Here is a 12,114-nt window from a genome sequence, read left to right as displayed (position 1 = left end):
GCATGCGCGCGGCGGCGATGCGGGCGGCTCAGCTTCAGCCGCCGCTCTCTGCTCCACACCACATCCACCCACACCCACCCACACGCCCGCCATGTCCCAGCAGCACCTCGCCTTCGCCGTCGCCCGCTGGCTGCGCGACAGCGGCAAGGATGCCGCCGCCGCCGCCGTCGAGCAGGCCTTCTCCGTGCGCACCGCCGACGCCGCACAGGCGGCCCAGTTCGGCGCCGGCCCGGGCCTGCAGCAGATCTTCGACATCTTCCTCAAGACGCAGAGCAAGATGGGCACCGGCGCCGCAAGCAGCGGCAGCGCCAGTGCCGCACCGGCCGCGGCGCCGGCGCCCGCCGCCGCCGCCGCGCCCTCGTCCGACGACCTGGCCAAGGCCGAGGCGCTCAAGGCCGACGGCAACAAGGCCATGTCCGCCAAGGACTACAGCGCCGCCATCGCCGCCTACTCCAAGGCCATCGAGCTCAACGGCGCCTCGGCCGTCTACTTCTCCAACCGCTCTGCCGCCTATGCGCAGCTCGGCCAGCACGACGCCGCCGTCGCCGACGCGCACGCGGCGCTCGGCGTCGACGCCACCTTCTCTAAGGCCTACTCGCGCCTCGGCCATGCCCTCTTCTCCTCGGGCCGCTTCCAGGAGGCCGCCGACGCCTATGCCAAGGGCCTCGAGCTCGACCCGGCCAGCCCGCTCATGAAGAGCGGCCTCGAGACGGCAAAGAAGCACGCCGCCGACGCCAAGCCGGCGCCGGCGCCTGCGGACGAGGTGCAGAGTGCGCGCGGGGCTCCGGCCCAGGGCGGCGGCATGCCGGATCTGTCGGCGCTGGCAGGCATGATGGGCGGCATGGGCGGTGGCGGCGGCATGCCCGACCTAGCCAGGTGAGCAGATGTGCGGGCGGCGCTTGTCGTCGTCGGACAGCTCATCCCTTCTCTCTCAGCCTCATGAGCAACCCGGCGATCATGCAGGTGAGCTCGCTTCGTTGATGCGCCTCTGCTCGCATTCGCTGACGCGTGTGGCTCGCAGATGGCGCAGAACGTGCGTGCGCCCGCACGAGACGGCTGCACGCAGCACTGATGCTTCTCTTCGCTCTAGATGATGCAAAACGGCGGCCTCGAGCAGCTCATGAAGTAAGTCTGACGCACAGGCTCGTGGAGTCGCGTGCTGACAGCGCTCTGCAGCAACCCGATGCTCCGCAACATGATGGGCGGCGCTGGTGGAGGCGGCATGCCTGGTGAGTCGAGCTGCGACGCCTGGCTGCTCCTGCGCTGACCACCGCTTCTGTCAGACATCAACGCCATGATGCAGGACCCGCAGAGTGCGTCGCCGAGCTCCGAAAGACAGCTAGCTCCGTGCTGACGATGCCCCGCTGCTCCTCTCGCTGCGTCTGCGTCTTGCAGTGCGCGAGTGAGTCTCGCAGCGCCTGGCTTCCGCCGCACACCAGCTGCTTGCTGACGCTTCTTCCTCCAGAATGGCACGGAACATGATGGGCGGCGGCGGTGCAGGAGGCGCGGGTGGAGCAGGTGGCGCAGGCGCTGGACGCGGCAGCGGCAATGGCAGCGGCAGCGGCGGCGGTGGCTCGAGCGGGGCCGACATGTTCTCGTAGGCGCGCACCGAACGTGCCGGCGGCAGCAGCAGCAGCAGCAGCAGCGAAGCGTCGACGGCGAATAGAGCAAGCGAAGATGCACGGCGCCATTCGACTGAGGGACACGATAATGAGATTGTGCAGTTCTAAAGGAGCGGGTGGAGCAGGCGCTGCTTCGGCATGCAGCGTGCAGTTGGAGAGACGGAGCATATGTACAGGCGCACACGGAGCGCGCGCGTCCAAGAGAGAAGATGCGCCGCGAGACGGCGAGGTGAGGCCGAGAGCATGACGAGCGAGCCCGAGCACGTCTCGCAGATGCCGCAGTCTCGCAAGCGAGCAGAGCTTGCTGGTGCTTAGTCCTTCTTCTCCGGCTTGCGCTGCGTGATCGGATGCGTCAGCGAGGAGGCGCCTCAGTGGGCAGCGGCGCTGTCGGCAAGCTCGAGCGATCTGCGACGCCGACTCACGCTGACGAAGAGCATCACTGGGAGCGAGCAGAACGATGAGCAAGGCAGTGCAAGGCAGCAGAGGCGCGAGCGACTCACTGGGCGTGAACAGCTTCTTCTTGCCGCCCTCGACGAGCGCGCGCTGGAGAAGGAGCCGATGTCAGCGCGACTTCCGCTCCGACAGCCTTCGGCGCACGCACCGAGGCGACAACAAGGCTCGCGCCAACGTCGTGCGTGCCCTTCGGCACGAGGCCGATGCGCTCGAGGATCGAGACGGCAGTCTGGGTGGTGAACTGCAGGAGGCCGTGTGAGCGCGCGCAAGCGTGGGTGCGGGCCTGCCCGACGTACCTCGCCGAAGCGCGTCATGCTGTGCGCGGAGCAAAGAAAAGTCAGTCGAGGCGGCCAGGAGCGCACTTGCTCGCCGCTGCTCACCGCCAGCACATGGCGACATCCCAGACGGTCTGGCAGGCGCGCAGGTCACCGGCGAGCGGGTAGTACCATGGGATCTTGTCGCCGACATCTGCCAGGTCCTTGTCCTGCTCGATCTCGAAGCCGACAGTCTCGAGAGCCGTGCGGCAGGCCTTGATGCTGCGCATCTCCGGAATGCCGTCGCCGACCTCGATGCCGTGCGCAATGCGCTTGTGGTCGGCGTTCGAGGGGTCCCAGTCGTCCGTCATGCACCACTCGTACAGGCCGAACTGCGAGCGCACGCTCGTCAGCGCAGCAGCACGGGCCACGACACCCCAGCTGCACTCACGTAGCCGCCGGGCTTGAGCACGCGGAAGATCTCGCCGTAGATGCCCTCCCACGACGGCGCGTGGCACGTGGCCTCGATGGCGTAGACGGCATCGAACGAGCCCTCGCCGAACTGCTCCTTCAGCTTCATGAAGTCGCCCTTGACGACTGCCGGGCGGCGTCAGAGCGCGGGTCGCGCCGGCAGCCACGTGCGAGCCACTCACACGACACCTGGTTCTCGAGGCCCGCCTTGCGCGTGTACTTGTTGGCACGCTCCACCTGGTAGGCGTTGTTGTTGAGGCCGACGATCTCGACGCCGGCGAAGCGCGCAATCTCGCGGGCCGGGCCGCCGACGCCGCAGCCGACGTCGAGCACGCGCATGCCGGGCTTGAGGTGCATGGCAAATGCGAGGTAGTGCTCGTGGCGTGCGATGGCCTGGTAGAAGGCCTCGCCCGGGTAGTAGCGCGCAAAGTGGAAGTTCTGGCCCCAGCCGTACTCGTACAGGTCCGTCGCGCCGTCGTAGTAGCCTGAGGGCGGCGAGGTCAGCGGGACTGTGCCTCGAGCATGCACAGCGCGTGGCAAAGCAGCGCGACGCGACCGCCCACAGCTTGCTGCTCGCACGAGTGCGCGGCGCTGAGGACTGTGCACTGCAGCGTACCGCCAGTGCGGCATCGGCAAAGCGCTTCTTCGCGCCTCCAACACGTCTCAACGCTGACTAGAACGGCGGCGCAGGCCAGTGTGCCCAGCATGCGGAAGAAAGCGCATCGCCGAGGCAGACGGCTAGGCGCAGTCAAGGCGACTACCGCATTCTAGCGCGCAAGCCAGCGAAGTCATCGACGAGCCAGGCAGCAGTGCCTGTGACCATGGAGCAGCTGTATGCGCAGCTGTAGGCGCAGAGCAAAGCGTAGAGCACAGCAGAGCGAAGAGCAGAGCGCTGGCGACCTCTCCGCAGCGTCCGGACAGGTCCAGCAGCGCACTGGCCGGGCCACAGCGCGCATCGGCCGGCCGTGCGCCACTGCTGCCAGCACGCTTGCTCGCTGCGCCGCGCTGCCGAGCCTGCTTGGCCGCTGCCCGGCCACGCCCTCGCCGCCGCTGCCGTGCCGCACCCCCGAGCTGCGCAGCCGCACGCACCGTTGACGACGCTGGTGTACTGGTCGAGGCGGTTGTCCATGTCGGTGCTCGAGTCGTCCTTGGCGTCCTTCTGCCAGAACTTGGTGTAGTTGCTGATGCCCTCGAGGTTGCGCTGGCCGGGCTTGCTGCCGCTCTTGGCGAGCGCGCTGCTGCCGGTGCCGTTGGACGCGGTGGCGGAGGGTGCCATGGTGTATGCGTGTGTGCGGCAAGAGGGGATGGAGGTGGTGGAAGCGCAGCAGGTGCGCCGGGCGGCGGCGGCGCGCGCGAGAAGATCTCGCGGCGCGTCGCCTCGCGCCGCGGTGCGTGCCGTGGAACGTCGTCGGGCGGTGCGGGCAGCTGAGCTGTGTCCGGGCGCGCCCCTGCAGCTGCACCCGCGCGGCGGCGCGCGGCGCAGCGAGGCACAGACGCTGCACCGCACCGCCCGCCGCACCGCGGCAGGCCACCCGCACCCGCTCTCCGCCGGCTGCTTCTCCCGGCTCGGCTCGGCGGCGCCCCTCGCGACCCCTGCCAGCTGCTCGATGGCACAGCGTGCGGCACCTGCCTGCTGCGCCGGCTGCTGCTGCTGCGCCTGCATCTGTGGCCATCGAGGTGCGGCGGCGGGAACGTCTTGTCTGCTCGACGAGACGGCGCGTCAGCTGTTTTGCGCACGACGCGGCAGCGGAGGATCTGCGAGAGCCGCGCCCAAACTTGCGAGCTCGGCGCCTCCGCGGGTCCGAGGTGCAGCTCGGCGGCGTGCGGCGTGCGGCGTGCAGGAGAGGCGCAGCACGGCAGCCAGCGGCAGAGCGCAGCACGAGCACCGCCGCCGCCGCCGCCGAGGAGCGGAGACAGCGACGCACGGGTCCAGCAGCAGCGCGCAGGGTGCGGCAAGCACTGCCGCCGGACCGGTCTCTCTCAGCCAGCACGGAACGCGCAGCAGAGCCCAGAGCATCAAGGTGCTCGCACTCGTCAGACTGAGATGTGAGGATCAGACGCAGAAGCACGCTGTGAGCGCCGAGTCTTTGCTTGGCCAGGCGCAGGCAGCAAGCAGCCGTGCAGGATCTCGCCGGCGCTCGGAGGCGTCGAGCGTCGTGCGCGACAGCGGCATCCGGCAAGCAGCTGCTTCACCTCGCACGACATCGCACCTCGCCGAAGAGCCTCTCGTCCACTGTGCCACACGCCTCAGAGCTCAGACGCAGCCTGCAGTGGACGTCGCCGTCGCCTGCGCTGCTCGAGAGCTTCATGACCGCAGCGCCGGCGTGCTGTGCGGGGCGAGCAGCGCCTGGCGCTTTCAGCTGCAGCGGCGCAAGCAACACGCTGACGCGCCGCGGCGTGGCGGCGACATTCGATTTCACACCTGCGCCTCCTGCTGCTGCCGCTGGGGCGCCCTCTTGCTCGCGCGTCGCTCAACGGCGGACACGACGCTGTCGATGCCGGACTGGAGCAGCGGCAGCGGCCGCCGCCGTAGCGAGAGCCTCTGTGTGCTGCTGCTGCGGCTAGGTGTGTCTGCTGCGTGAAGATGCAGCGCATGCGTGACGGCGGCGGAGAGAGGCAGCGTCAAGGGGCAGCCGCCGCCGCCGCCGCGGGTGGCGTGCGGAGCGGGCGCTGGGAGCGGAGCGGCAGCGGCGGCACGGCCGGCGCGCCGAGCTGCAGCGCAGCCCCTTGGCGTGCGTCCGGGCCTGCGACGGCGCAGGGCTTCCTTCCCAACCTCTCGCTCCTCTCTCCTGCCAGCACCCTCGCTCGCCACTGCTGCCACTGCCACGCGCGCTACACGTGTGCGCCAGCACTGCGCTGCGAGCTCCGGCGCTGCACGCTCTCCTCGATCGGCGCCGCACCGCCAGCAGCGCGCCGCACGTGCCCCACAGCAGCCTGCCTAGACGGCAGCACTCGCCCGGCGCCCAGCCGCAGTGGCCGCCATGTTCGTCGCCTCCAGCCTGTACAACTACGGTGCGCCGCCTGCACGCTCGTGTGCGCAGCATCTCGCCGCTGACACGCCGCTCCTGCAGCCACGGGCGCGCCCAGCACCTCGGCCACGCCCGATGCCACGCCGGCCAACACGCGCGTCAAGCGCCGGCCGCTCAAGCAGGGCCCGCGCAGCGACCCCACGGCGCCGCCGCGCTCGCCGCCGCCGGCCTACGCCTCCGTCGCTGCGGCACCCGGCGACGCTGCGCCCGTGCCGCCCGGCGCCTGGACGCCCGCCGAGCTGGCCAAGGTGCAGATCGTCGACGCCATCGTGCAGGAGGAGGACCTGTACAAGGTGCTGGGCGTGTCGCGCAAGGCAAAGGCAGACGAGATCCGGCGCGGCTTCCTGGCGCGCAGTCGTGTGTGTCATCCCGAGTGAGTGCGCTGCGTGGTCCGCAGGCATGCCGAGGCGTGTGCTGTGCAGAGGACGAACAGGCATGCGCATCTCGGAAGCACACGCAGGGCAGACAGCCAGGCCAGCAGCCTCTGCTGCACTCAGACTGTCATACTGGCGCTGTGCTGCTGGGCCTCTCTCTTTCCAGTCGTGCGAAAGCGCACTGCCTCGAGAGCTGCTGCACGCTCTGGACGCCTGCACACGTCGCTGACGCTGCACGCGGCACAGCAAGTTTCCGTCGTATCCGGCGTGCATTCCCGCCTTTCAGCGCGTCTCGCTGGCGTACCAGACGCTCTCTTCGCCCTCGTCGCGACGCATGTACGACGTCTCGGGTCGCGCCGACTTTGCACAGGCCATGGGCAGCGGCGGCATGGGCGACGCCATGGCGGGCGGCGACGAGACGCTGAACGGCGTGCTGTACAGCGTCTTCTGCGAGTTTCTCGACGGTGAGTGAGGCGCAAGGGCGCAAGCTCCGAACGCAGAGTCGGCCTCCTGTCGCTGACGTGCTGGCCCTCGCCAGGCGACTTTGAGATGATCCGCGTGCTCGTCAGTGCGTATCCGCGTTGAGCACTCTCCTGCGGCGTACACAGCTGACGGGCCCCTGCTAGACGCGATGAACGAGGGCAACCCAGGCCTGAACTTGGGCGAAGAGGCAGTCGACTCGATCGAGGGAGCGTTCAAGCGCCTGCGCCACATGATGCTCGGTGCGTCGCGATGCTTCGCCGCGTGCTTCCGCCGCTGACACGCCTCTCGCAGCGGGCAAGAAGTACCTCTCCATCATCCGCTTCGAGCTCATCCGGCTGTACGAGATCCAGCACTCGCTGCGCCAGCTCTCGTACTTTGACGTCTTTGGGCGCCTGCGCCTCACGCTGCAGCTCGCGCGCGTGACGCTGTCAATACCCATGGCCATCGACTCGGCGATGAAGGCGCCAGACGAGTCGACAGGCACGGCCGACGCGGCAGCAGCAGCGAGCAGCGTGCCACTGCCGCAGAGCGAGAGCGAGGCCAGCAGCGGCAGTGACGCCGACGAGCACGCCGAGGCCGCGCACAGCAGCGACTTTGGCGTCGCGCCCGAGGAGACCGAGGACTCGGACGAGGACGGCGGCGCCGGGCGCAGTGCTGCAGCTCGGCGTGCAGCACAGCGAGAGCGCAGGCGCATCAAGCGGCGCGAGCGGCGGCGAGCTGCACGAGTCGAAGGCCCCGACGGCGGCGTCGCCGACGACACGCAGGCACAGCTGCAGAAGCGAGGCCTGCTCGGCCCCACGGCCTCACGGCTGCTCGGCGGTGTGGTGCAGGCGCTCGAGCTCACCGAGCGCTGGGTGCCTGGGCAGCGGCGCGACAGCGACTAGCTCGTCGCTCTGCTCTTCACCTCGCCCGTCGCCTCGCTCGCTCGCCCTCCATCCTCACGACTCTCACGTATTTCACGCTCACTAACGGCTCGCAATACCACCGCTTCCTGCTCGCTCTCTCAGTCACACACGCGCACGCGCTCTCTTTCTTTCTTCTCTTGGACGGGATCTGTATTCCGCGTAGCGTGATGGGGTATGATGATGAGGAGAGTGGCGCAGCCTTGGGCTTGAGGGCGTGACGCCGATGAAGCCGCAGCCTCAGTCACGGGACAGCGAGGTCTGGCCGTCTTGACGGTCGCGAAAAGCGACGGGATGGTGCTGGCCGGGCGTGAGCGGCGCGATTAAGAAGGCTGAGAGGTGGTGAACTCACTTGGCGAAGGAGAGGATGGCAAAGTGGAAGAAGGAGAGGAAGATTCCGTTGGGCGGAGGAGGGAGAGGGATCAAGAAGATGGAGAGGAGCGGTGCGGCGCCGGGCGAAGGAGAGGGTGGAGGAGTGGAAACAGGCAGGGAGGTGCCGGCATGTTGCTCGGCAGCGGAGCCGCTGCTGTAGAGGACACGTCAGCGTTTGCAGCGCTGCGCTGATGACCGTGAGGCGTGCGGCCAGACGGCAGAGGCAGCACGGGCGCGGCAGGCAGAAGTGGTGATGCGCCGCGCGGCGAGCGGTGAGCAAGAGCAAGAAGGGGCTCGGAGGGGTCTGCGCGCGCGCGGCGGCGGCGGCCGCGCGTCGGGGGACGCGCCCAATCGCGAACCTCAATCGGGCATCGCGTCGAGCTTGATCAGGCGTGGGCGGGCAACCTCTGGCGCGCGCGCGCTCTTGCTCTCGCTCACCGCTCGCGCGGCGCAACACCACCTCTGCCTGGCAAGCCAGAGAGAGCGCGTGATGGCGCGACCGCAGCGCCGGACGAGGGAGCAAGACGGAACAGCGAAGCTGAGCAGTGGCGCTTGAGTCTTAGTGCGTGCCGGCACGCGTTCAAGGCGCTCGACTCGGACGCTGACTCTCAGACTGCGCCCGAGCGCGCGCGGAAGCAGCACGAGCTGCTTCTGCTTCTGCTCCGCGCCATGTCGCCTGCTTCAGATTGCGTTCTCACGTCAACTCGCCCGATTGGGCTTCTCCGCCTCCTGCATCTGGGGCTGCCGCTCCGGGCTGCCGCTACTGTAGACTCCGACGCCGTTGGTCTACCGGCGCGGGCAAAGAGCAAGCCGCATGCTGCACTCGAGTCGAGTGCTGCGCTCTGCATGAGCATGCCGCATGGTGTGGCAACGCACCCTCCGCCCGCATAGGCATGCGAGAGTCAGTCTAGTCGGCTCGCCTCGAGCCTGATCAGGCGCCTCATACACCGCCTTCGCGCGCCGCTTCGCTATCTAAATTGAGCGTGCCCGGCGACGCATGCCAGCAGCCGCCGCTCAGCAGCTCCAGCGCTCAGGATCTGGGCAGTTCCGTCTTGCTCCCTCATCAGCACCGCCCGCGGCTGTCCGTCATGCGGGAGAGGCGAGCTGAGCTGGCCGTCCGCCGTGGCCTTCCGCGCCGCGGCCGTCCGCAGGGCAGCCAGCACAAGGCGGCAGCCGCGCCGCCACTTCCCTCCTTCCCTCCTTCCCTCCCCCATCTCCCACTCTTCTCTTCCTCTCTCTCCTCTCTCCGGCCGGAAACACACCCACACACACACACACCACACACACACACACGCACACACGCACACACACGCTCTCTTCCCAGACTCCAGCCCACGCCGCCATGCCCCGCGCTGCTGCTCCCAACACCCACGGCGCCGAACGCCGCGCTGCTCCCTACGTGCGCCGCCCGGCGCAGCCATTCTTCTTTGCGATGCCGAGAGCCCACATTGCCGGCAACAACATCCATCATCAAGCGTGAGTAAGAGCTGGAGCGGCAGCTTGGCCTGATGCTGACACCTCTCACAGCGCGGCTGCAGCGCAGCCTGAGGGCGGCCACATGCTGGCAGACGTCGGCATTGCGCTGCAGAAACTCAGGACGGGAGCTGCGGCTCAGGATGCGGTCATTGGCGCGTACGGCAACGCCGTGGACAAGGAGGGCCACGAGCGGCTGGCGCGCATGGTCAACGCCGTCGTGGTGAGCCACGAGCAGATGGTGCACGAGACGCTCGCCCAGAAGCGCACCATCGAGAACCTCGAGACGAGCCTCGCCAGCGCTCGCCGCAAGATTACGCGCATGGAGAAGCGCGAGGAGAAGCGCCTGGAGGAGCTCGAGGAGGAGGAGCCCGAGGAGGAGCAGGCGCCTGCCGCCGCGGCGCCTGCGCGCGCATCGTGGCGCAACATCCTCTGGTAGAGTCCTCCCGAACGTCCCACGTCTTCTCGCCATCCTTCCCTCGCCCACGCCCACGCCCACGCCCACGCACGCCATCCGACGCCAGCTCACGCTATAAGTAGCGGCGATCCACATTCTTTGCCTAGCCACTTACACATCTTCCTTCAAGCTCGACGGCCACGCCCACGTCCCGCCCCATAGCCGCGCTACTCAACTATCTCTGTATCCGTGCACAGCACTCAATGAACTCATACATTAGCGGCAACTCACGCCTTGCCGAGCGTCAGCAGCACGTCGTCGTTGAAGCCGCCCTTGCTCTTCGGCGCAAGGAAGGCGTCGTTGGGCCCGGGCGCTGCCGCCGCCGTGGCGCGGTTCGGCAGCGCACCGAGGCGCGGCGCCTTCTCGCGGCGCGCACGCACGCCCGCACGCAGCTTCTCGAGCGCCGCTTCTGTCGTGGCCCAGTTGATGCAGGCGTCCGTCACCGACTGGCCGTACGTGAGCGTCGATGGGCCGCTGTCGGGGATGGCTTGCTTGCCTGCGAAGGGAGAGAGAGGATGTCGATGAGCTGTGCGTGCGCAGCGCAGCGCGTCGCGACGTCGAACTCACCCTCGACCAGGTTGCTCTCGATCATGGCGCCCACGATGGCCCAGCTCGCCTCGGTGCCGTCGCTCAGCTGCGCCTGCAGCGAGTCGACGACCTTCATCTGGTTCTCGTGCTTCTTCAGGCTGTTGCCGTGGCTGCAGTCGACCATGATGCGCTCGGGCAGCTTGGCGGCGCGCAGCGCAGCCGTCGTGCTGGCGACGTGCTCGGGCGAGTAGTTCGGGCCCGAGTTGGCGCCGCGAAGGATGACGTGGCAGGCGTCGTTGCCCTGGGCGAAGCAGCGTCAGCACGAGAGCGAAAGGCTTAGTCGAGCTCTGCAGGTCGTACGCGAGAAGAGCTGCGAGAGCACGGCGTAGCGGCAGGAGCGAGCTCGCTGCTGATGATGCCCTCGCACGAGCGGCACTAGAGGAAGAGCTCGTCCTGCTGGCGACGCTCTGCTGCTCGCATACGTATTGCCTCGCACTTGCGGCTCCGTCTGCGCACTCGGCGCTGCAGCTTCGCGTGCCTCTTCGCTGCTGCAGCTCTGCCTCTCCTCGGAGCTGCTGCAGCTCTGACAGTGAATCTGCTTCTGCGTCTCTGCCCGTCTTCTGTCCTGCTGCCACCCTGCCGACGTCCTCGCTGATGCGTCCCCGCCTGTCTTCCTTCCTGCTTCAGCTCGTCGTTGCCCTCGCTGCTGCAGCTCTGCCTGTGTCTTCGCTGCTGCACCTCGATCCGCCAGCTCGTGACTGCACCTCTGCCAGTGCCCTCACTGCTGCAGCTCTATCTGTGTCCTCGCCGCTGCACCTCTGCCCGACAGCTCGCTGCTGCACCTCTGCCCGACAGCTCGCTGCTGCCGCTCTGCCCTCGCTGCTGCAGCTCTGCCCTCGCTGCTGCAGCTCCAGCATACAATCTCGCACATCGAAATCGCCGCCGCGCGACGCACTCACCTCGGTCTCGACGATGGCGCTGAGGCCCTGCTTCGTGACGGAGAGGAAGCAATGCGGGCTGGAGCTGCTCTTGATGGCGTCGACGGCGACGCTGATGGAGCCGTCGGTGCCGTTCTTGAAGCCGATGGGCATGCTCAGGCCGCTGGCCAGCTCGCGGTGCACCTGGCTCTCCGTCGTGCGCGCGCCGATGGCGCCCCAGGCGATGAGGTCGGCCGTGTACTGCGGGCTGATGGTGTCGAGGAACTCGGTGCCGGCGGGCAGGCCCATGTTGGCGAGCTCGAGCAGCAGGCCGCGCGCGAGGCGCAGGCCCTTGTTGATGGCGAAGCTGCCGTCGAGGTTAGGGTCGTTGATGAGGCCCTTCCAGCCGACGGTGGTGCGCGGCTTCTCGAAGTAGACGCGCATGATGATGAGCAGGTCGGCGCTGGCGCGGTCGGCGTAGGCACGCAGCAGGCGCGCATACTCGAGGCCGGCGCGCACGTCGTGCACGCTGCACGGCCCGACGATGACGAGCAGCCGGTCGTCGGTGCCGTGCACGATGGCGTCGGCGGCGGTGCGCGCCAGCACGACGGTCTGCGCGGCGCCGAGCGTGAGCGGGTACTCCTCGACGAGCAGCTGCGGCGGCAGCAGCGGCTTGATGCGCCGGATGCGCCGGTCGTCGAGCTCGGAGAGGGCGTCGCGCAGGGCGACGTGGGCGTGCGGCGAGGACGTCATGGCGGGGTGGTGGTGGGTGCGAGGCA

General features: G+C 68.5%; 6 protein-coding genes across 6 annotated transcripts; 4 read left to right on the top strand and 2 right to left on the bottom strand.

The window, feature by feature from the left end:
* Positions 1-88: 88 nt before the first annotated feature.
* Positions 89-1,701, top strand: FA09DRAFT_329240 (TPR-like protein; the record flags this gene model as incomplete). The annotated part of the gene is made up of 8 exons (XM_025742093.1): positions 89-876; positions 936-963; positions 1,022-1,033; positions 1,091-1,125; positions 1,177-1,229; positions 1,284-1,313; positions 1,396-1,402; positions 1,466-1,701. 8 exons carry the CDS (start codon positions 92-94, stop codon positions 1,599-1,601), a joined length of 1,086 nt encoding a protein of 361 aa, XP_025599013.1. The 3' UTR covers positions 1,602-1,701.
* A 124-nt stretch (positions 1,702-1,825) lies between these two features.
* Positions 1,826-4,077, bottom strand: FA09DRAFT_329238 (putative delta(24)-sterol c-methyltransferase; the record flags this gene model as incomplete). The annotated part of the gene is made up of 9 exons (XM_025742092.1): positions 1,826-1,957; positions 2,045-2,061; positions 2,123-2,165; positions 2,224-2,316; positions 2,372-2,390; positions 2,456-2,721; positions 2,781-2,926; positions 2,983-3,285; positions 3,890-4,077. Coding segments are annotated over 9 exons (1,099 nt in total), but the record flags the coding sequence as incomplete, so codon positions are not given.
* A 1,539-nt stretch (positions 4,078-5,616) lies between these two features.
* FA09DRAFT_342997 (hypothetical protein) lies at positions 5,617-7,720 on the top strand. The gene is made up of 6 exons (XM_025744572.1): positions 5,617-5,812; positions 5,872-6,202; positions 6,450-6,667; positions 6,742-6,771; positions 6,830-6,925; positions 6,978-7,720. Exons 1-6 carry the CDS (start codon positions 5,782-5,784, stop codon positions 7,568-7,570), a joined length of 1,299 nt encoding a protein of 432 aa, XP_025599011.1. The 5' UTR covers positions 5,617-5,781; the 3' UTR covers positions 7,571-7,720.
* A 726-nt stretch (positions 7,721-8,446) lies between these two features.
* Positions 8,447-8,984, top strand: FA09DRAFT_329235 (hypothetical protein). Its single transcript, XM_025742091.1, has 2 exons — positions 8,447-8,522; positions 8,573-8,984. The coding sequence occupies exon 2, from the start codon at positions 8,630-8,632 to the stop codon at positions 8,849-8,851; it is 222 nt and encodes a 73-aa protein (XP_025599010.1). The 5' UTR covers positions 8,447-8,522; positions 8,573-8,629; the 3' UTR covers positions 8,852-8,984.
* A 15-nt stretch (positions 8,985-8,999) lies between these two features.
* FA09DRAFT_359907 (hypothetical protein) lies at positions 9,000-10,108 on the top strand. The gene is made up of 2 exons (XM_025745178.1): positions 9,000-9,436; positions 9,488-10,108. The coding sequence occupies exons 1-2, from the start codon at positions 9,049-9,051 to the stop codon at positions 9,658-9,660; spliced, it is 561 nt and encodes a 186-aa protein (XP_025599009.1). The 5' UTR covers positions 9,000-9,048; the 3' UTR covers positions 9,661-10,108.
* On the bottom strand, positions 10,076-12,106 carry FA09DRAFT_329233 (putative 3-deoxy-D-arabino-heptulosonate 7-phosphate synthase isoenzyme). The gene is made up of 3 exons (XM_025742090.1): positions 11,378-12,106; positions 10,458-10,719; positions 10,076-10,386 (listed from the first exon to the last, which is right to left on the bottom strand). The coding sequence occupies exons 1-3, from the start codon at positions 12,086-12,088 to the stop codon at positions 10,118-10,120; spliced, it is 1,242 nt and encodes a 413-aa protein (XP_025599008.1). The 5' UTR covers positions 12,089-12,106; the 3' UTR covers positions 10,076-10,117.
* Between the last annotated feature and the right edge of the window lie 8 nt (positions 12,107-12,114).

This window comes from Tilletiopsis washingtonensis, assembly GCF_003144115.1.
Source record: "Tilletiopsis washingtonensis strain MCA 4186 unplaced genomic scaffold FA09scaffold_8, whole genome shotgun sequence".
Classification (NCBI taxonomy): domain Eukaryota; kingdom Fungi; phylum Basidiomycota; class Exobasidiomycetes; order Entylomatales; genus Tilletiopsis; species Tilletiopsis washingtonensis.
This window is presented reverse-complemented; position numbering and strand designations above follow the sequence as displayed.

Excerpts from the sequence above, each read along its gene's own strand:
- FA09DRAFT_342997 (XM_025744572.1), top strand. The coding sequence starts at position 5,782 with ATGTTCGTCGCCTCCAGCCTGTACAACTACG. Across the intron at positions 6,772-6,829 it reads GATGATCCGCGTGCTCGTCA|ACGCGATGAACGAGGGCAAC; the intron begins GTGCGTATCCGC and ends GGCCCCTGCTAG. Across the intron at positions 6,926-6,977 it reads CCTGCGCCACATGATGCTCG|CGGGCAAGAAGTACCTCTCC; the intron begins GTGCGTCGCGAT and ends CGCCTCTCGCAG.
- FA09DRAFT_329235 (XM_025742091.1), top strand. The coding sequence starts at position 8,630 with ATGTCGCCTGCTTCAGATTGCGTTCTCACGTCAACTCGCCCGATTGGG.
- FA09DRAFT_359907 (XM_025745178.1), top strand. The coding sequence starts at position 9,049 with ATGCGGGAGAGGCGAGCTGAGCTGGCCGTCCGCCGTGGCCTTCCGCGC. Across the intron at positions 9,437-9,487 it reads AACAACATCCATCATCAAGC|CGCGGCTGCAGCGCAGCCTG; the intron begins GTGAGTAAGAGC and ends CACCTCTCACAG.
- FA09DRAFT_329233 (XM_025742090.1), bottom strand. The coding sequence starts at position 12,088 with ATGACGTCCTCGCCGCACGCCCACGTCGCCCTGCGCGACGCCCTCTCC. Across the intron at positions 10,720-11,377 it reads GCGCCATCGTCGAGACCGAG|GGCAACGACGCCTGCCACGT; the intron begins GTGAGTGCGTCG and ends TGCTTCGCCCAG. Across the intron at positions 10,387-10,457 it reads CGAGAGCAACCTGGTCGAGG|GCAAGCAAGCCATCCCCGAC; the intron begins GTGAGTTCGACG and ends CTCCCTTCGCAG.